Source organism: Aegilops tauschii, chromosome 7 (genome assembly GCF_002575655.3).
Source record: "Aegilops tauschii subsp. strangulata cultivar AL8/78 chromosome 7, Aet v6.0, whole genome shotgun sequence".
In the NCBI taxonomy this organism is placed as follows: Eukaryota; Viridiplantae; Streptophyta; class Magnoliopsida; order Poales; family Poaceae; genus Aegilops; species Aegilops tauschii.
Window position 1 is genome coordinate 475,004,657 of NC_053041.3, and position 21,580 is coordinate 475,026,236.

Here is a 21,580-nt window from a genome sequence, read left to right on the forward strand (position 1 = left end):
AACAAATAGCTCGATGGCATTTGGCCGAACACTTACCGGGCTTGGTGTTCGTCATGGATGGCATCGGCAGGGGGCGAAGGGTACCTCGCTGCAGACGAACCCTAGATGGACGACAGCGTAGACCAAGGCTGGCTGGCGCGTGGGTGGGGTTCAGACGTCCAACAATGCCTGTGTGGCAGCGACGGGCGAGGAGGGTGCGGTTGGAAAGTAAGGAAGGGGCGGAGTGGCCGAAAAGTGGACCGGGAGGGGATTTGAGTGGGCCGGGGTGTCGGACGTGTATTTGGCGAAGTCCCGGACGCCCACAAACCTCCCTGAGTTTGCGTCTGGTTTGCTGGAATTCAGAGAAGCAGGCGCGTTCACAGACAAAATACGCGTACGCGTTACATGACAAACTATGTTCGAACAACTCAGTCCGACGTGTGCGGGTGTTTTGAGAAACGACGTTGAAGATGCCCTTGATCGCCAAATTAGTTTATTCGTAAAACAAGAAAAACAGAAAATTAGTTTATGCTACTTGATTTGTTCAAGCGAGTTCAAGAATATGCATTGAAAAATATCAGCTACATGATGAACTCACTGGACAGGTCAACATAAATTACATAACTGTGCATGTTCTTCGTTCGATTTGTACCTATCGAATGAACTTTTATACAAGGGAAATTCGAAGGAAGCACGTATCCATCCGCACGATTTGCTCACTGGAGTCCCCGTATGTGTTTAAGTTTTCAAGTCGTGAACTTAGCGATTTGTCGTTCAATGGTTTAAAAAACATGTCAAAATGTATTTTAAAATTGGTATTTATTTGAAAAACCTCGTTACAAGGGACACAGATCTGGAAACAAACTTAATTTGGACTTTTGGTTAAAAGATTGAAAACACCCAAATTCGAAAGCCCAAAGAAAAAGCATGAGATGGCTTCGATGCCCGTGCCCCGGTGTCACAAATCGTCTCCGCATGAATTATCCAACCTTAGCTTAAAAAATGAATTTGAGTTGGTAAAAAGACATTGGTAATTTGGTATGAAAGAACTTGGCAACCATGCAATCAAGACCAAAGTTTGGGTCATACAAAAAAATATAAGGTACTAAAATTGGCAATTGAAAAAATGGTTTTGTTAAATCTAAGTCGACTGAGTCTTAGCTATGTCTTAGTCGATGTTACATTCCTAAGATCTTACACGTAGATCTATGCATCCTTTTAGTTTTTAGTTTTTTTTATATGTTATATGTTAAGTCTCAGTCGACTAAGCTCAACCTTTGAAAACTCATAAAAAGTAAAAATAATGGGTTTATTAAACAACATTTCTTATTATATCATCCTTGCGCTTGGCCCTAAAAATCAAACAAAAATAATAATCAAACTTTAGCTTCTTATCTCCAAGATTACACCCTAATATGACGAAAAGTGTCATTTCTACACCCCAGCTCAAATACTCTTAGTATGAACAGTAAATTCCAAAAGGTATAGGAAATATAAAAAATCTGAATTTTTTTTTGCAACAAACATTGCTTAGTTTTCTTACTACGTGCAAATTTTCATGATGAAGCAACATTTATGGATGTGTCGGCAAAAGAAAGGTGCTCCAAAATGCTTTAAAATAGTCTATTTGGAGAATCGATTTTATTTTTTCTGTTCAGACCTCCAGTAATGTCATACTATCACAAAAAAATTACACAAAAATGGAACACCCATAATATTATTAAAAAATCAGGATTTTTTTTTTAATATTTTTCATCCGGGGTGCATGTGCAACCGGGAACAGCCTCCATGTCCCTAATATAAGCCTTTTGCTTAGATAAGACATCCGTTTTAGTCTTGCCCTGCGACCTGCATCACTAGGGCGTTGACGAATGTTTTCGGCTCCATGGGCTGCTTTTGCTGATTCACTTCTGCTTGTTACTCATACGTTGACCCTTTTTTCCAATCAATTCTGGCCTTAATTGATCACATAAACGAGTTTATGGTCCAAATCTGATTATTTTCGGAGTTTTTAGCATAAAGTGTGCAATCAATTTGAATTAATGAATTACCCGCAAAAAAGTTGAATTAATGAATTAATAACACATTTCACTTCCATTGGAAACAGATAAAAACAACATTCAAACTTTAGCCTTTTCTCTCCCAAGGTTAGTACATCCTAATGCAAACCCTTGGAAAATGATCAAACATACTTTTTCAGATAAAAGATGTCCACTTCATGATGGGCTACTATAAAATATCATTGGTTCCGAAGTTTAACAGGTCAACAATAAGAAAATGCATCCTAAAAAAATAAGAGAAGGCTGGGATGGAAAGCAACAGAGCACCAAAAGGTCATTTGTAGCCCACTCCTAACAAGAACGCTACAACCCTAAAAAAAACAAGAATGCTACAACGAGATCGCTCGTAAACGCTACAACCATAAAAACAAGGGAGTCACTAGATGTAAGTCAAGTCTGAAAATTTAATTTGGGTCAATCGATTATTTCTAGCCGTCAGATGTAAAATGAACAGACGGATGCTTTCTTTAACCTTCCAATGTATTCTTCCCCAACCGTCCCATGGACCACCGACCCGACCACCAACCACCACGCCCGCGGCCGGTGGCGCTCTCGCGCCAGCCAGCCTCGCCGCCACACTCTCCCCTCAGTCGCCGCCTCCAGCCATCCCTCTAACCCCGACAAGGGCCAGGTTTTTTTCGAGGGAACCTGCACCACCCCCAACACCCCTAATGAGATAGATAGTGGGGTCCATTGCCACTCTGAGATAGATAGTGGGGTCGCTTGCCGCCCAAAGATAGACCCAGAGGGCTTCTCTTGTGAGCTCCTTCTTTCGTTCCGGCGGGCTCCTTTCTTCAAGTGAAATTCGACCGACCCAAATTCTAAATTCAGGTGACTCACATGTAGCTGCTGATCGTGAAAAAGCAATATCACATCTCGCCTACACGTCGCTTGGATTCTGACGTGGCGTCAGTTCCTACTCAGGCAGATGGCAATCAGACAATCCGTGCTTGGCTGAGCAGGCAGGAGGGCTTCCTCCTGTCCTGCGTTCCATTGTGCTACAAGTCAAAAACACTGGACCCAACTGCTCAACCGATCACAAAGAACTCCATCCATGGCCACTGGAGCCGGCGACGACGGGCACGGCGCTGGCGCCGGGGCAACGGCGATCCCGTCCGTGATCCTGAACACGGGCCACGCGATGCCGGTGCTGGGGTTCGGCACGGGCTCGCCAAGCAAGCCGGCGGACCTGGCGAACATCATCGTGCACGCCGTCCGTCTCGGCTACCGCCACCTGGACACGGCCTCCATGTACCGCACGGAGCCGACGGTGGGCGCCGCCGTAGCCGAGTCCGTCCGCGCCGGCGCCGTGCCCTCCCGCACCGACCTCTTCGTCACCTCCAAGCTCTGGATCTCCGATGCGCGCCCGGGCCGCGTCGTCCCGGCGCTCCGCGAGTCGCTCGCCCGCCTCGGCCTAGCCTACCTTGACCTCTTCCTCGTCCACTGGCCCGTGGCCGCCACCGCCGGCGGCCTCCCGGTAGACAAGAGCACGCTGGTGGAGTTCGACATGGAGGGCGTGTGGCGCGGCATGGAGGACTGCCACCGGTTGGGCCTGGCGAGGTCCGTCGGGGTGAGCAACTTCTCGGCGGCCAAGATGGAGAGGCTGCTGGCTCTCGCCGCCGTGCCGCCGGCGGTCAACCAGGTGGAGATGAACGTCGGGTGGAGACAGGAGAAGGTGCGGGAGGTGTGCGCCCGGCACGGCGTTGTTGTCGCCGCCTACTCGCCGCTCGGCGCGTACGGCGGCTTCTGGGGCTCCGACGCCGTCATGGAGAGCGGCGTCTTGCACGACGTCGCCGCCGCCAGAGGCAAGACCGTCGCGCAGGTAAACATGAAAGGAAGAAACAAATGTCAATTATTGCAGTGAAGTTTATATCAGATTTTTTTTCTAAATTAGCTTGTGTCAGATTATTTCAGTTCCTGCATAGGTTTTGTTCCTGAAGCAACCTTTTCAAGTTTGAAAAAAAAATTAGGCAAAGACGGGGTGGGTAAATCACAAATTTCGTAAGAGAATCAACATAACAACTATCTAAACTTCTAAAGACATCATCTATGAATTTCGTATGTTTTTAACATGCCGTATGAAACAATAAATTAGGCAAATACGGGGTGGGTAAACCACAAATTTCGTAAGAGAATCAACATAACAAGTATCTAAACTTCTATTCTGGACATTAGCACACTGAATCTCGTTAGAAATCAATGTAAAGAAGTTTATGTTGGATCGGTAAATCTCAATCGACTAAGACTTAACCAATGTTACACTCGTGAGATCTTACGTGTAGATCCGCGCAAAAAAAAATCCATTTTCTTTCTCTTTTGAATATGCTATGTCACTTGACTGAGACTTGATTAAGTCTCGATCGATTAAGATCTAGCCACACCTTTTGCAAATTTGAATCCTATAGATCGTTTAGAAGCGGAATAATAGATTCTATGCACCCAAACCCTGCAAAATCACTAAGAAACTATTTCAGTCAAAAAAGGTGCCGATGAAAAATTAAAAGATGATATATGTGTTGATATTTTCGAACTGTAACAGAAATCAACATCGATCATGTCTTGTTGATGATGTGTACAGGTGGCGTTGAGGTGGCTATACGAGCAGAGCGTGTGCTTTGTGGCGAGGAGCTACAATGGTAAGAGGTTGAAGCAGAACATGGAGATCTTCGACTGGGAGTTGAGCGAGGAGGAGAAGGGGATGATTGACACGATACCGCAGAGGAGGGCGTCTTTGGGTGAGCGTTTCATGTCGCCCGACGGGCCTTACAAAACACCCGAGGAGCTCTGGGACAGCGATATATGAATATATGTACCCGGTTCCGAAATATTTGACGTGGTTTTAGTTCAGATTTGAGGGTACAGGAGCCCAGGGCTTCCTACAGTACAGGAGCATGCCGTGCCGTCGGTCGGCCTGGGCATGTAAAGCGCTCGCCGACAGAGCAGCGCCACCTTTGGGTCTCTGAAAGGATGTCACCGTGGGTTCCGACGCCGCTGCCGGACTGGAAGCATTGGATTGGACGCGACCGCCAAACTGAATAAACCTCGTCGTCTGATCGGACCCGCGCACAACGGCCGCCGACAGGCTGATGCCTTCCAACCAAGCGCCAACCCAGCTCCTTCAGCACGACGCCCCCTCAAAAAAAAAATGGCGCCCCATTTTTTTCCTTCTTTGAGACAAAACGCGCCACGCCAAGTATTACAGCGCAACATGCAACACTATGACTTGAACAAGAAATTTTAAAAGCAACAAATAAAAGTAGAGCAGAAACGTAACCCCGAAACACAGTAAAGGACAAGTAGTTCATCAATTTGCTACCACTTGCCAATTGCCATAACAGCAAAAGCGTCATCACCTTTGGGCGGGCCAAAGCGCATATGCTCAACACAGGGGAAAGGTCCTAAACTCACCACCAGACAAAACAGCGCAGGAACGCAAGAGTATCAGTTTCGGGGAAATTGCCTGCCAGCTACGGTGCTCTTTGCTTCGCCAAAAGAAAAAGAAGGGGAAAAAACGCCAGGCTTCATGTTTGTTAAGCCATTTGCTCTCACCTCTCGGACCACCAAAGCAAGAAAGCAAAGCAAACAAGTCACAGGGGTTTTCCCTTCTTCAGGCTTCAGGAGGTTCAGGGTCACTTTGGCACTTCACGCCTTCTCTCTGGTTCGACTCCACCTGCAGGAGCTAACCTGGGATGGCAGCACAACACAAGCAATTCAGCATGCACACAAGATACGATGATGTGAGAACGGAACATACGACAGGGAAAATGCATTATTAACTCAAATAGGAAAGTCAAAGGCATCTTAAGATAAAATGGGTAATGAGCATTCCCATTCTCATCAAGCAAAATAGTATTGGTCGGACTAGCTCCGCGAATCATGCCAATAGCATGCATGCGATGAATTAATAAGATATCCAACAGCCGAGATTTGTATAAGATCATGCATGCAGGCATAAAGATGTCAGCGAATTGCAGAAATTGCGATATCACTACTCCCAAAGCTACGTCTTCAATGATGTAGGATAACCTGATGGTTCTGCAGGCCCCTGCTCTATTAGGTGGTTGGCGTTCCCTGCCAAGTTGGTCTTCTCTGCTAGGCATTGAGCTCAAACACGTTGGCTGGGCTAAGCTAATTCGTTATCCCACAACATGACCCCTAGTACAGGGCCATACTTTATATTGTTATTAAAACAAAAGGAGAAACAAAGAACTGATTGCATATTAAAGAGAAACAGATCAGAAAGAACACAAAGATTGGAAAAGGTATTTATTGCATGATCATGAACACACATGACTTGAGTACTAAAAACAGCACCAAAGTCATCATCCATAAGAGGGAAAAAATATCATCATCTGCTGTTATGGCGCTGCTAGAAGGAGGGCGCGAGAGGGCCGGCCAGGGGCCTTTTTGCCCACGGCCGGGCAAGAGGGAAGGGATTTCCTTCTTAATTCTTGCTTGATTAGATTGATACATCTCCTCCCCTTATATAGAGAGGTTTACTTGACCCCTAAGCAAGCGACCCTTATCTCTAATTAACCCTAAGACTAACGGGCTATACCGCCAGACCAGGCCCATTACGTACTCTAACATCTGCACTCCAGTAAAATGGAGGAGGTTCCAAAAATGTCTTGAGATTTGTCATTTAGTTCATCGTAGATGCGACATTGCTGAAAACACATAAGGTGATGACCCATTGATGCCATTTCACTCTCGTATCTCAGGAATAAAAAATGAACTACAGTACAAACTAAATGTACACATCAACTGTTCCAACAAGTGGCAAGTCAATCTAAATACATCCAAAATTATATAATCCATCTCACATACCCAGAACTACTGAAGGTCAAATAAGGAAACAGTTGCAGAATCCAGAGGCAATAAACTAAAATAGAGGTTTTCTTCCAATGTTGGTCTGTCCATAAGATTACCAACAATATGGGGGCCGGGCCTCTGACCTTTAAATTTAAAAGAGTGAATTACTAACACTACAGCGATTAAGCTGTATCTTTCAGTACGAGAAATGGCAGCAGTACCACTCAAACATGATAAGGACTGATTAAGTAGAACTTGCAGTACACTGACGCATGTCTAATTCTGGTAAGGGATAGGTTTCCTTAGGATAATAAGTTTCATCCGCTTCAAACTCTCATGTTGTAATGGCAAAAACAAGACATGACTGAAAATAGCCATCATGAAAAGAGAAACTTAACAATTGTTAACGACTGTAAAACAAAAACATAAACAGGATTACGTAATGGACAGTAAATGGTATTGCTTCTAGAACACTTACATGTGTCAAAAGTGGCCGAAGTGGGCCATTCTACCTCTCCGGAAAGGTTGCTTTATACCCTTTAGCTTGTCACACGATTCAACAAATGCATTAGTAATGCCTGCAATTCCTTTGGGACCACCAATCGCTTGCAGATGAGGACACTCACAGATCTGCAAGAATTCCAGCTTTGACAAACTCTGTGCCCATATTTGTGCAGAGATTGATTTGATGTACTTGAGGTTCATCAACGCCAGATGGGTTAAGTGGTTGAGGTGCTCCAGTGAGTTCGGAACCCATGGTGAGATGTCTCCACAGTCATTGAGGTACAGCTCCCGAAGCGATATAGGAAATGTCAAGCCTCTCCACTCAATATTTGGACATTCACGTATCATCAATTCCTCTAGACAACAGAACTCCACAAACGTTTTGCCAGGTAGAGACAATAAAGCTTCACAATTTCGAATTGTGATTACTTTTACTGCTGGTAAGGAACGAGGAGTGAAGTCAACTGTTGTTAATTTGCTACAGTTCCAAACATCCAGGCGCAGTAGAGATGACCATTGTTGTATGGGAATTGAAGTCAAAGATTCAGAAGATAAATTCAGTTTCAGTAGCGATGCTAGATGTTCTAGGCAGCTCAGAAAGTGATCAGAAAATTGACCAAAATCAATCATGTTCAGATATTGCAATGAAGGCGGCAACCCAACAAGCCTTTCCCAATTAATCTTTGGGCAGCTCCAGATGCTCAGTGTTTCAAGACATTCAAAAGCTTTAAAGGTTTCAACAAAAAGGTTCACCAACTCTGGGCAACGGTCAATACTAATTATTCTGATTGCTGGAAGACCAGGTGCCTGTAGAAGTTGTTCAAGCGAAGACAGTCTGCTGCACATAGAAATGTTCAAAAAAGTGAGAGCTGAGAACATAGTGCCAGCATGGTCACCACCCCAAGATACTGTACGTATATCACATGTTATGAACTGGAGCTGCATTAAGCTCTGCAGGTTTGATGGCTTAAACCAAGTAGGATTTAAGTCGCCTTTGAAATACTTGATATCCAGGCACTGAATAACATCTGGATGGGGGCAAAGAGCCTCAAGAACTTCCATATCACTATCAGAGGTGCCCCTACCCTGGTCAAAAGCTAATATTAGTTTCCGAATATCCTTTCTTTTGCTCATTTCGAGCTGTTGTACATCATTTGGTTGCAGATAGGACATGCCTTCCAGATTCAGTTCTCCCTTAAGATTCATGTACCTTAGCAATCTGATATGGGCGAACTCGGAAGGAACAGAATATAGTGTGCAGTGTCTCTGATGAGTAAGAGTATTAATTCTGAAGTGCTGCAAGTTGACAAGTCTAGTGAAGTTCCTTGGTAAGTTCTGGAATATGAAGCCTAGCCCCACGAACGTTTGCAGATTATAAAGGCAACAGTATGACTCTGGGAATGTATGAAAAGTACAAGTCCTGGAGCTTCCAAACTTTAAGCACCTCAGAAGCTTAAAACGAGCAACAGTCTCAGGCAGCACCTTTATAGCATTAAAGCCACAAGACAGAAAACGGAGATATTTCAAGGCACTGGACCAACAGTCAATTATAGGAATAAGAGCAGTCTGGTTCAATGATTCATTGATAAAAATTGTCCGCAGCTTCTTGTGCTGAGATAGAATCATAAATCTTTTGGAATCAAAATTCTTCTCTGTGAACAGTGACAAATGCCGGACATTTTGAGGAACATTTAGAAGGTCATATTCATTTCTTACGACGAACTTTCATTTGCTGAGACTAACTGGAGCATATCATGGATCAAATCATGAATGACGTATGTATCAGGTGCCCCCGCAGCTTCTTGAAAGAGTGAGCGGTCTATAAGTTCTTGAAAATAGGAACGCGCAATATCTGAAAGAGGAATTTGACCTTGAGGTTCCACGAAACCTTGGGCACACCATATGTGAACAGCAACTTCCATCTGAAAGACATGGTCTTTTGGGTACATTGCACACAGTGAGAAACACCTCTTTAAACGGAAAGGCAGATAAATGTAGCTCAATCTAAGAGCCGGCAAGATCTCCTCCTTTTCTTGCTTTAATTCCCACAGCTCACTATCTAAGACATTTCTCCAATGTTCAATGTCATGATTCACCCTTAGCAACCGGCCAAGAGTTTTGGCAGCTAGAGGAGACCCTTTCAGTTTGGGAACAATCTTCCTTGCAATGGTTTCTAAATCTGCATTATTTTCGCAGCCCTTGCAATTGAATGCACATGATCTGAAGAACTCCCAGAAGGCATCAGCTTGTAAACCTTCTAGTGGAAAAGTCCCAACTGTGCACACTTTCTTAGCTACCTTAACAGACCTGGTAGTCACTAGGATAATGCTTCCTGGAAGCCCACGTGTTAGAGGAGCACAGAAGTTCTCCCATTCTTGTCCATTTTCAGTCAGAACATCGTCCCATATATCATCTAACACGAGCAGAAACCGCTTAGACTTGACAGCAGTAGCCAGTATTGATTGGAGAGAATTCAGGTTATCTGACAATGCTTTCACCCCTGAGGACTGTACGAGCTCTTTTGTCAATCTCTTAACGTCAAAGTCATCGGACACACATATCCAAAGCTGTTGGTCGAAATGAGCTTCTACCAGAGGATGATGGTAGATTTGTTGTGTCAAAGTTGTTTTACCTACACCACCAATGCCAGTTATAGCCAGTACACCCACACCTTCATTTCTTGCATCATCAATGAAAGCTTCCTGGGTGCTGAGTGCATCAGTTGCACTTTTACTGTTTTTTCTTTTCCCACCACTATGGATGCTTACTGGCACGCCAAGCAATTGAATAATTTCCATCAATTCCTTTTGGCGGCCAAAGATCTTAGGTTCATTTGGAAGAGAACTTGTTTCTGGCCTGAATGACTTCACAAAATGCCTCTCGTTGTGTGAAACCATGAAATTCAACTGAGTCATCAGATGTTCGGCCCTTCTTTGCAGTTCCTTCACTTTACCAAAGCCACAGCAGACTGTGCTCTTAGTGAAATCTGTTGGCAGTGCACCTTTCTCTATCTTTGATTTCAGCACGTAATAGTTCAGATCATCAAGAGTATCTTCACTATCATAAAAGACACCCTTGAGTTCTTCTAAAAGTTTTGCTACTGGGTCCTTATGACTTGACCACTCTGCTTTATCGATCATTTCCTGCATCATTGGCATTGTTGTCTCGAGTTTCCAGAGCTCCTCCTGCAGCTGTCCATTCTCCAAAGTTTTGTCTGGCTGGAACCATTGAAGAAAAGCAATCCAATCATTTAAACCAGATACCACTGTCGTGGCGGTTGAGGTGACAGCCTTGATACCCGAGAACCATTCTGCTTCCATTCTGTAAAATATAATTATCAATTAGACTCTTATCTCTTAGTTCCTTCAAAACAGCACATCCAAATAGATTATTCATATCTTGTGCAAAAAATAAAATGTGAACTGTGACTCCAAAGCTCCCAACCACGTTTAATTGTTAGTTTAAATGCCTATTCAAAATACTAGCATAAGAAGTGTTAATCAGTTACTACAGATGCTCAGCACATAGCTTATGAAGCCTGGAGATTCTAAACTTATGAGTTCCACCATACCATACCTCAATTTCTAGTTGTCATATCATAGGAGTTGCAACGAACACTACCTTAAATATGGATGCAGAGATAACAAGAAAAAGGAGAGAAAACAGAAGTACAAAAATGAGCAGGTAGAAGGGGAAAACGGGTGTAGTAGAGGACAACACACACAACCGCCAATCTGAAAACACAAAGCTGGATCATTAAATAAAAGAAGACTGGGCATGTAATTTGCTGACGGGTGAACAATCTTATAGCGTACAGCTGTTAGGACATTCAAGCAATATAGAGGACGAACTGGATAACCACTACTTCAAAGACACACCAGCAGGATTCACTTCACAAGCACCATCCTAGCCTACAGTTTCATGAAATTTGAAGTGCGACTAACACAGGGTACGCCTGACCTGCCTCCAGTCGTTTCAGATATCATAGCTTAAGAAACTTTAATCCTTCCTCTACAATTCAAACATGGATCGTACTAGCCCCCCACCCAAAGAAAACCCTAGCCTACAGCTTCGTGGAAATTTGACGTTCAACTAACAGCACAATTTGCTTCAGTAGGACCATCCTAGCCTACAGCTTCGTGAAAATTTGACGTGCGACCAACAAAGCGTACGCCTCACCTGTCCTTGGTTGGCGTTTGCAGATACCACAACTTGGTCCGAGAAGCTTCGAGATGCCAATACGATGCTGCTTCAGGGTTCCAATCCTTGCCTGCAATAATTCATACATGGAATCACATTAGCACCACCAAATCCTGCAGATCCGGAAGGATTCCACGTTACCGCAACACAGTGCAAAATAGGCCATGGGCTTACCTGATTCCAGGAGACTTTGATGCTAAATCGACGAGTGCTCAGGCTTGAAGAACCCCTCCGAAATCAACGAGCGCCGCCGGGGTGCGCCGTGACCACGCGTGGCGAGCACGAGCGGTCGACAAGCCCAGCAATTCGCGCCGTCTCAGAGACGCACGGGTAGGAATGGCAAATCGAGGTACGAGATCTTCATTCTACAATGATCCGCAGAACCCTAGAAGGAAAGGGGGAGAGAGGGGAAGAGAAGAAAAGGAAGAGGAATAATGGAAGGGGGAGAGAAGAGAAGGGTTTCTATATAAACCTTGTGAAGAATGGGGAATTGGCAAATTCCGTCATGGTACCCCGCAACGAAGAAAAAAACTCCTTCGTGGTAGGGCTCCAAACGGTAAGTTACCAGTGACTTGCATGCGTTATCCACCGTCGCCGGACCATCCAACGGGTTGTTTTTATTTTAATAACACAAGTACATACGCAAGCGATCATATATATACGCGCATACACTCAACCTTATTAACTCATCAAATCTGCCTTCTTTTCTGTTCTGCGCTGTACATATTCTCAAGTTATGTAGTGTAGTTTCTCAAACCAGTGCTTTTCCTGGAATGGATAGAATTCCGTATTCTTTATATGGAAATCCGGGGCCAGGGGATCATTCCCTTGACTCGTACTGATGATCAATTTTTTACTCCACGAGAAATTGAACAAAAAGCTGCCGACCAGGTCCTCGAGGGCATTTCAAGGCGACGCCTTTATTTTTTAACGCACGCCCTATCCCTATGAGCATCTCCGAGAGACTGAGCCGGTATATCATCTTGAGATTTACGAAGTCACCGTACGCGCCTCGTAGTCGACGAAAACGTCTCTTCCCACTGAAAGCGTATTGCCGGAAATCCTGAAATAAATTCAAGAAAATATGCGAGCACCAGGATTTGAACTTGGTGGGCTGAGATACCACTTTCCTCCTAACCATCCAACGGGTAGTTGTCGAGCAACTCTATCTGTCGTATTCCTGCACCACCAGTAAAAAAAATCAATTACATCACTGATGCTAGATTTTGGCATGGACGATCACTTTAGTGCTACAAGTTGTGGTGTACATTGAAGTGATGCAAGAACTTGGCTTTGCGGCGCAAATACGAAGCAAAACTCGATCGTATACGTATGCGATGCTGACGAGGCGTGCCGGTGTGGTGTGGGGCCCACTGTCAGTGACCGAACGATGAGGATAGGATGACTGGCCTGCTCTTTTTTACAAAATAAAACCTTAGGTTTTTTCACATAAAATAATATTAGAGGCCCAGCTGTCAGGAAGAACACAAATTACATTGAGTAAAATAGTATTCCCTCCGTCCCATAATAACATAGAGGCTCTTATATTATGAGACGGATGGAGTACGTGCGAGGTTTCGAACCACGAACCCATAGGTAACCCACATGCACGCCTAACCAAAAGTTCTATATCCCTTTTGCACTAACAATGTAAATTAAATAATTTAACTCAAATGAAAAAGGTGCAACCCCAAGGGCTCGAACCAGCGACCCAAAGTTTTCACGTGTACGCTATTAACAACAGGGCCGACAAAATTGGTTTGTTTTTCGCATACGCAAAAGCTCGTGTATCTTCGCGGATAGAGAGTTTTACATGTTATAAGGGAAGAGTATTAGACAACTCGTGTACAAATTAGGCGTGTGTCCAACATCCCGAGCAGTAGGCGTGGCGGTGCTCAGCCCTAGGATGAAAGGTCTAGGCCTCTCGCAACATCCCATCTATCCCATGCCCGTCGGCTCTAGCCTAGAGATAGGCGTCGTCACAACTAGTTTGCACTAAGCGAGTGACTGAGGGTTGCGTGTCATTGTCTCATTGAAGATGAAGATGTTCTAGTGCTTCCATATCGACCACACGATGAGGGTGATGATGGAGGAGGTCCCACACTTCAACGATGTCGACAAGTGTAGGAAAGAGGATGAAAGTGCAATTAATACCCGGATGATTTTGATAATTAATAACAACATATACATCATTGAACTAATGTCTATTTAAAGATAATTTCAGGAAAGTTCAGTGTAGGCATGGCAAGGACATGTGGTTGTGGACCCCTCAAAATGCTAAGGATATTGGTACGTCTTCGTCATATCTACTTTTTCTAATGCTTTTGCTCTTGTTTTGGACGCTAATTTGCATGATTTGAATGAAACTAACCCGGACTGACGTTGTTTTCAGCAGAACTACCGTGGTGTTGTTTTTGTGCAGAAATAAAAGTTCTCGGATTGGAAAGAAACTTTTTGGAGATTTATTTCATAATAAATAAATAAATACTGGGACCAAGAACCACCGGAGGGGGTGCCCTGGGTGAGCACGATACACCAGGGCGCGCCACCCCCTCCAGGCGCGCCCTGGTGGGTTGTGCCCACCTGGTGGCCTCCCTGGCCCTAATTTCGACGCTATAAAATCCTATTTTTGGAGGAAAAAATAACAGAGGAAGTTTCATCGCGTTTCACGATACGGAGCCGCCGCCACCTCCTGTTCTTCATCGTGAGGCCAGATCTGGAGCCCGTTCGGGGCTCCGAAGAGGGAATCTTCGGTCTTCGTCATCACCAACCCTCCTTCATCACCATGATGCCCCCCACCGGGAGTGAGTAAGAGCGTGTTTGGTTGGCATCCACGCCACCTCACGCCTGGCCTGGAGGCTCCCTGAACTCTGCCTGGAACTTGTTTTGTTCGTGTCCTGAGAGATAGACTGCATGCCTGGCCTGGCTGGCGTAGGCCTGTGATTAGCCTGGTAGAGTTGAATAAAAAAATAAGGAAAAACATGCATAGCTCAGGCAGCGGGATTAGCCTGGCCCAGGCGTCCTGTTTCTTTCGCATGGACCGTGCCGCACCATGCTTGGCTCCTACTTAAGATTTTTTTATTCGCTAGATGACACAACAGCACTACAGCAGGGCAATAGCATGCCAGGGATGAACCAAACGCATCGATGCCAGGCTAGCCTGGGCAGGCGGGAAAAGTTGACCTCACCAGGCCGACGCTAGGCACTAAGATTTTCCAGGCAAGGAGCCTAGGGTGCGAACCAAACACGCTCTAATTCCTTCGTAGGCTCACTGGTCGGTGAGGAGTTGGATGAGATTCATCATGTAATCGAGTTAGTTTTATTAGGGCTTGATCCCTAGTATCCACTATGTTCTGAGACTGATGTTGTTATGACTTTGCCATACTTAATGCTTATCACTAGGGCCCGAGTGCCATGATTTTAGATCTGAACCATTTATGTTTTCAGCATTATATCTATGTTCTAGATCCGATCTTGCAGGTCATATTCACCTATTACGTGTTATGATCCATAAACCCCAGGGTGACAGTAATTGGGATACTTTCCGGTGATGACCGTAGTTTGAGAATTTCATGTATTCACTATGTGTTAATGCGTTGTTCTGGCTCTCTATTTAAAGGAGGCCTTAATATCCCTTAGTTTCCTTATGGACCCCGCTGCCACGGGAGGGTAGGACGAAAGATGTCATACAAGTTCTTTTCCATAAGCACGTATGACTATTTACTAAATACACACCTACATTATATTTATGAACTGGAGCTAGTGTTGTATCGCCCTAGGTTATGACTGTTATATGATGAATATCATCCAACGAATGCACTGATCCAATGCCTACGAATTTTCCACATATTGCTCTTGCTAAGTTACTATTGCTATTGTTACTGTTACAACTGATACAAAATCATCACTGTTGTTACCGTTATATTGCTACTGTTACCACTTTTATCTAAACTATCATATTACTGTGCTATTGATCACCTTGCTGCAAATATTTAATCTCCAGGTGTGGTTGAATTGACAAACTCAACTGCTAATACTTACAAATATTCTTTGGCACCCCTTGTGTTGAATCAATAAATTTGGGTTGAATACTCTACCCTCAAAAACTGTTGCGATCCCCTATACTTGTGGGTTATCAAGACCTTTTTCTGGCGCTGTTGTTGGGGAGCATAGCTATTTTGTTGAGTCACTTGGGATTATTATCTATTTATTACTATGAAGAATCTAAAAGATGCGAGAACCAAGATTTTTTCCATCTAAGACGAGGGGAGGTAAGGAGCTGACATCTAGCTTTGTACTTGATTCACCTTCTGTTATGGATAAACTTGCAACACCACCATATGCTATTAATCCTGATATGTCGCAAGTTATTGATGATGATGCTTCTGCTATGAGTAATGCTTATGATAATGCTAGTACCTTGCTTGATGATAATGTGCCACTGGGTGAATTTCTTGATGAACAACTTCCTAGAGCTAAAGATAATGAGAATGTTGAAACTGGTGAAATTACTAAAACTGATGAAGTTCCTGAAACTGGAATTCTTGAAACACCTTGTAAGTGCATCTAGTGCCACCCTAGTTGATTTTGGAGTATTGACGACAAACTTGGTTGAGGAACTAATGTGTTTGTGAGAATTGCAGGATAACACAGGTAGTACCGTAGTAGTCCCTTATTGATTCGGTTACCTACCAGAGATGACCCCTAAAAATGTGTGAAGACATTGAAGACAATGGTGGTTCGTGAAGACATTCACAATGAAGATTATGACATGAGAAGACATTCATATGAAGACTATGGAGTGCGAAGACATAGTTGTTTCGTAGTTTCCTTTTCTTCTTTGTTGAGTCATAGGAACCACCGTACTGTTAAGTGGGGTCCAAGTGAACAAAGTCAGAGTGACTAAAGTGATGCTCAACCAAATCCTATGTCTTCGGGCGAAGACAATAGAGCAAATCTTATCCTGAGCTGGATGAGTCAGCTTTACTTGTAGCCCAAGTCAAGCTGCCGCGTGTGTTTGAAATCCGACCGTTGGACACGTGTCGGTTCCTTAGTGACCCAGGGTCATTTCGGAAAAATCAGGTCGGGTTGCCTCCTTGCTATAAATAGCCCACCCACTACACCATAAATTGGTGGCTGCTCAGAGTTAGTGCACGGCTTTTGTCATTTGAGAACAACCCGCCTCTGAAGCATTTGAGAGAGAGATCCTTGCGAGGACTAAGCCCAAAACACCCAGAGCCAAAGAGTGTTAGGCATCACTAAAGTCTTTCTGTCCGCGTGACCTGAAGACTTGTCACTTGAGGCCTGTGAATCCTCCAGCCGGTTAGGCGTCGCGTTCTGAGCATCCAAGATCCATTGTGGATTGCCAGTGAACGAAGTCTGTGAAGGTTTGGAAGTCTACCTTGAAGACTTACCAGAGTGATTGGGCGAGGACTGGGTGTCCTTAGCTCAAGGGGAATAAGGTGAAGACGCGGTCTTCTGAGTTAAATCTCAGCCTCCCTAACCAGACGTACAGTTGTCACAGCAACTGGAACTGGTCTACCAAATCCTTGTCTTCACCAAGCAACTGGTTCTATCCTTCACTTCCCTCTACTTTACAGTTTGTCTTCATGAAGTCTTTGCTTGCCTGTCTGATCTGATTGACTTCACTATGTGAAGATTGTTTACTATTTGGCTTCATACTGTCTTCCATCCTGATCCATACTACCTAGTTGCTGATTGTCGTCGTGCTTTCACTTCATTGCTTGATTGACTATGGCTAGTCTAGTGTAGTCTACCTTCCGCTGCATATCCACAGGTTCATTTCTACTGTTTGTCTTTAAAGACCTCGTGTTTTGAAGACTTCCGTAAAAATCACCTATTCACCCCCCTCTAGTCGATAACTAGCACTTTCAAATGGTATCAGAGCAAGGTGCTCCCTTGTTCTGTGTGATTCGGTTTAACCACCTGAAGTTTTAGCTATGTCGACTGCAGGGATAATCAAGGTCTCCGTTGCGTGCCCTGTCTTCGAGGACACTGATTACCCCTACTGGAAGAATAAGATGCGTATGCATCTTGAAGCCATTGACGTCGACCTCTGGTATGTCGTCAAGAATGGCGTTCCCAAGGTCGGTGAAGGTGTCACCACTGCTGATGTCAAGAGGTTCATTCAACTGGATTCGACTGCCAAGAACATCATCTGTGGTCATCTAACCAAAGGACAGTACGGTCGTGTGAGTGCACTGGAAACTGCGAAACTAGTCTGGGACTGGCTCTCCAATATCAACGAAGGCGTCTCAACTCAGAGAGACTCAAGGATTGATGTTCTTCGCAACCTTTTCAACCGCTTCAAGAGAAACGACAATGAGAATGTCCAACTCACGTTTGATCGCCTCACTGATATCACAAATGAGCTTCATGCACTTGGCGCCACTGAGATCACCAAGCATGAAATCGTCAAGAAGCTACTGAGATCACTTGACAGCTCATTTCACACCCTGGCCCTGATGATTCAGGAACGTCCTGACTTCAATACTCTCAATCCGTTTGACATACTTGAGGGGCTCAACACACATGAGTTCCAGTTATCTGAGAAGAGAGACATCTATGGCCCCAACTATGGCCGAACCCGGGCTTTGAAGGCAAAGGTTGTGTCCTCATCTGAAGAAGAATCTGACTGCAGTTCTGGTGATCCTGAAGACATTGGAAATGAGCTAGCAATGCTCGTGAAGAAGTTCCAGAAGTTCTCCAAGAAGAAAGGTTTTAGAAAGTCTTCAAGATCCAGCTCAAGAAATGATGAAACTTCTACTCGTGACCACAAGAAGAGAACATGCCACAAATGCAAGAAACCTGGTCACTACATCTCTGAGTGTCCTCAATGGGACAATGAGACCAAGAAGAAGAAGAGCAAGGAATATGATTTTGATGAGAAGAAGAAGAAGAAATCCTCAAAGTCTTCTTCAAAGTCTTCATCAAAGTCTTCATCTCACAAGAAGAGCTCATCAAGCAAGGCTCGTGCGTTTGTTGGCAAGGAGATGGATTCAGAGGAGGAGTCTGCTTCTGAGGAGGTGGAGGTGGAGTCTGAGGAGGAGTCCGATTCAGGCGTGGCAAGCCTGGCTCTTACTTCAGCGTATGCCGCCAAGTCCATCTTCAACACCGAAGACAATGGCCTTGTCGCCGACGCCAATGCTGATGATGAGGATGACTCTGCTCCTACCTACTGCTTCATGGCATGTGGTGCCAAGGTAAACTCACACGATGCTTACTTTCAAACATCCAGTGAAGATGACTCTGAATGTGAATCTAAACCTAGCTACAAAACACTTGCTAAAATTGCAACCGAACAACAAACTGCTATGGAACACATTCAAAAGTTGCTAGACAAAAGCGATGACCTGTTGGACGCGAAAATGACTCGAACTCATTCCTTAATTGAAGACATAAAAAATCTTCACGTTAAGTACGAGGAACTTGAAAGTCGTCATGAAACACTCTCAAATACTCATGAGAAGCTTTCCTATGATTATCTTCAAAGGAAGCAAGAACTTGAGAACTTGAGAGCGACTCATGAAGATCTTCAAAAGGAGAATGAGTCACTCCGTGCTCAACAGATTAGTTCCGCTCAGGAAGGTTTTGAGCCACCATGTCTAAAATGTCTTGAGCGTGATAATGTTGTCTTTGTTGCTGAATGTTCTACTGCAGCTACTGTTGCAATATCTTCAACTGCTGATGTGGTAACTAACCCCTCTACTGAGGATACCACTACTATTGCTGATGAGAATGCCAGGTTGAAGACATTGCTTGAAACAGGGATGTACAAAAGCCTCAAAGGGCATCGAACACTATGTGATGTCCTCAAGAAACAGATTCTGAACCGAAACCCTAGGGAAGAGGGTGTTGGGTTCGAGAGGAAAATGAATGTCGATGGTTCATACTGGAAGCCTGAGCAGTACCCCAAAACCACATGGGTTGCTGCAAAGGGACCTTCTGTGGATCCATCTACCTTATCTGGTTTCACTAGCGCTAACCCTATTATCATTGATGATTCCTTTGATGCAAACTATAAAATGTTTAAGAATCAGAATGGTGAAGTGTTTGCCAGGTATATTGGTACTAACTACAGGAATGGACCACCTTTGAAGAAGATCTGGGTGCCAAAAGGTTGTCTTGAAAAGCTTCCTGTGAATGTCATCATGACACCACCTAGGAAGAAGGCAAACCCCAGACCAAAGGCTTCCTATGGTCCTAAGGCTTCATACAGACAGAGGACTCATCCGACTCACCCTAACGCCAATGTTTTGCTGGGAAACCATACTCAGACTTATGAATATGAGCGTGTTTCGTCAACCCGCTATGCTCATAAGACCAAGAACTTTTCTGCTTATTCTTATGAGTATTATTCACCTCCTGCAAGGCTATTTGCTAGGGCTCCAAAGCCAAAGTTCTCAGATGCTGCACTTAGACTCATTGCTTCTAAGCCACCCCTGAAGATGTGGGTGTTAAGAAAAATTAACTATCTTTTGCAGGGAAAGGTCTCCAGCCGGAAATCAAAGGCTTCTGGTGCTTATGCTGGGGACCTAAAACATCTTGTGGGACGCAAGTGTTGGGGAACGTAGTAATTTCAAAAAAAAATCCTACGCACACGCAAGATCATGGTGAAGCATAGCAACGAGAGGGGAGAGTGTCGTCTATGTACCCTCGTAGACCGTAAGCGGAAGCGTTATGACAACGCGGTTGATGTAGTCGTACGTCTTCACGATCGACCGATCCCAGCACCGAAGTTACGGCACCTCCACGGACTGCACACGTTCAGCTCGGCGACGTCCCACGAACTCATAATACAGTAGAGCTTCGAGGGAGAGCTTCGTCAGCACGACGGCGTGATGACGGTGTTGATGAAGTTACCGACGCAGGGCTTCGCCTAGGCACCGCTACGATATGATCGAGGTGGATTATGGTGGAGGGGGGCACCGCACACAGCTAAGAGAGATCAATGATCAACTTGTGTGTCTATGGGGTGCCCCCTGGCCACGTATATAAAGCAGTGGAGGAGGGGGAGAGGGCCGGCCCCTATGGCGCGCCCTGGAGGAGTCTTACTCCCACCGGGAGTAGGATTCCCCCCCTTCCCAAGTTGGACTAGGAGAGAAGGAAGGGGGAGAGAGGGAGGAAGGAAAAGGGGGGGGGCGCCCCCCCTAGTCCAATTCGGACCAGAGGGGGAGGGGCGCGCGGCCTGCCCTGGCCTCCTCTCTCTCTCCCGACTATGGCCCATTAAGGCCCATACAATTACCGAGGGGGGTTCCGGTAACCTCCCGGTACTCCGGTAAAATCCCGATTTCACCCGGAACCATTCCGATGACCAAATATAGGCTTCCAATATATCGATCTTTATGTCTCGACCATTTCAAGACTCCTCGTCATGTCCCCGATCTCATCTGGGACTCCGAACTACCTTCGGTACATCAAAACACATAAACTCATAGTACCGATCGTCACCGAACGTTAAGCGTGCGGACCCTACGGGTTCGAGAACTATGTAGACATGACCGAGACCCACCTCCAGTCAATAACCAACAGCGGAACTTGGATGCTCATATTGGCTCCTACATATTCTACGAAGATATTTCTCGGTCAAACCGCATAACAGCATACGTTATTCCCTTTGTCATCGGTATGTTACTTGCCCGAGATTCGATCGTCGGTATCTCAATACCTAGTTCAATCTCGTTACCGGCAAGTCTCTTTACTCGTTCCGTAATGCATCATCCCGCAACTAACTCATTAGTTACATTGCTTGCAAGGCTTATAGTGATGTGCATTACAGAGAGGGCCCAGAGATACCTCTCCGACAATCGGAGTGACAAATCCTAATCTTGATCTATGCCAACTCAACAAGTACCATTGGAGACACCTGTAGAGAACCTTTATAATCACCCAGTTACGTTGTGACATTTGGTAGCACACAAAGTGTTCCTCCGGTATTCGGGAGTTGCATAATCTCATAGTCATATAGGAACATGTATAAGTCATGAAGAAAGCAATAGCAATAT

General features: G+C 44.9%; 2 protein-coding genes across 2 annotated transcripts; one reads left to right on the forward strand and one right to left on the reverse strand.

Moving 5' to 3' along the window:
• The first annotated feature begins 2,898 nt into the window (after positions 1 to 2,898).
• Positions 2,899 to 4,886, forward strand: LOC109765063 (probable NAD(P)H-dependent oxidoreductase 1). Its single transcript, XM_020323845.4, has 2 exons — positions 2,899 to 3,861; positions 4,618 to 4,886. Exons 1-2 carry the CDS (start codon positions 3,094 to 3,096, stop codon positions 4,840 to 4,842), a joined length of 993 nt encoding a protein of 330 aa, XP_020179434.1. The 5' UTR covers positions 2,899 to 3,093; the 3' UTR covers positions 4,843 to 4,886.
• Positions 4,887 to 5,325: 439 nt separating this feature from the next.
• Positions 5,326 to 12,018, reverse strand: LOC109765062 (putative disease resistance protein RGA3). The gene is given in 5 exon segments (XM_045230699.2): positions 5,326 to 5,723; positions 7,330 to 9,079; positions 9,082 to 10,676; positions 11,535 to 11,625; positions 11,730 to 12,018. Coding segments are annotated over 2 exon segments (3,339 nt in total). The 5' UTR covers position 10,676; positions 11,535 to 11,625; positions 11,730 to 12,018; the 3' UTR covers positions 5,326 to 5,723; positions 7,330 to 7,334.
• Between the last annotated feature and the right edge of the window lie 9,562 nt (positions 12,019 to 21,580).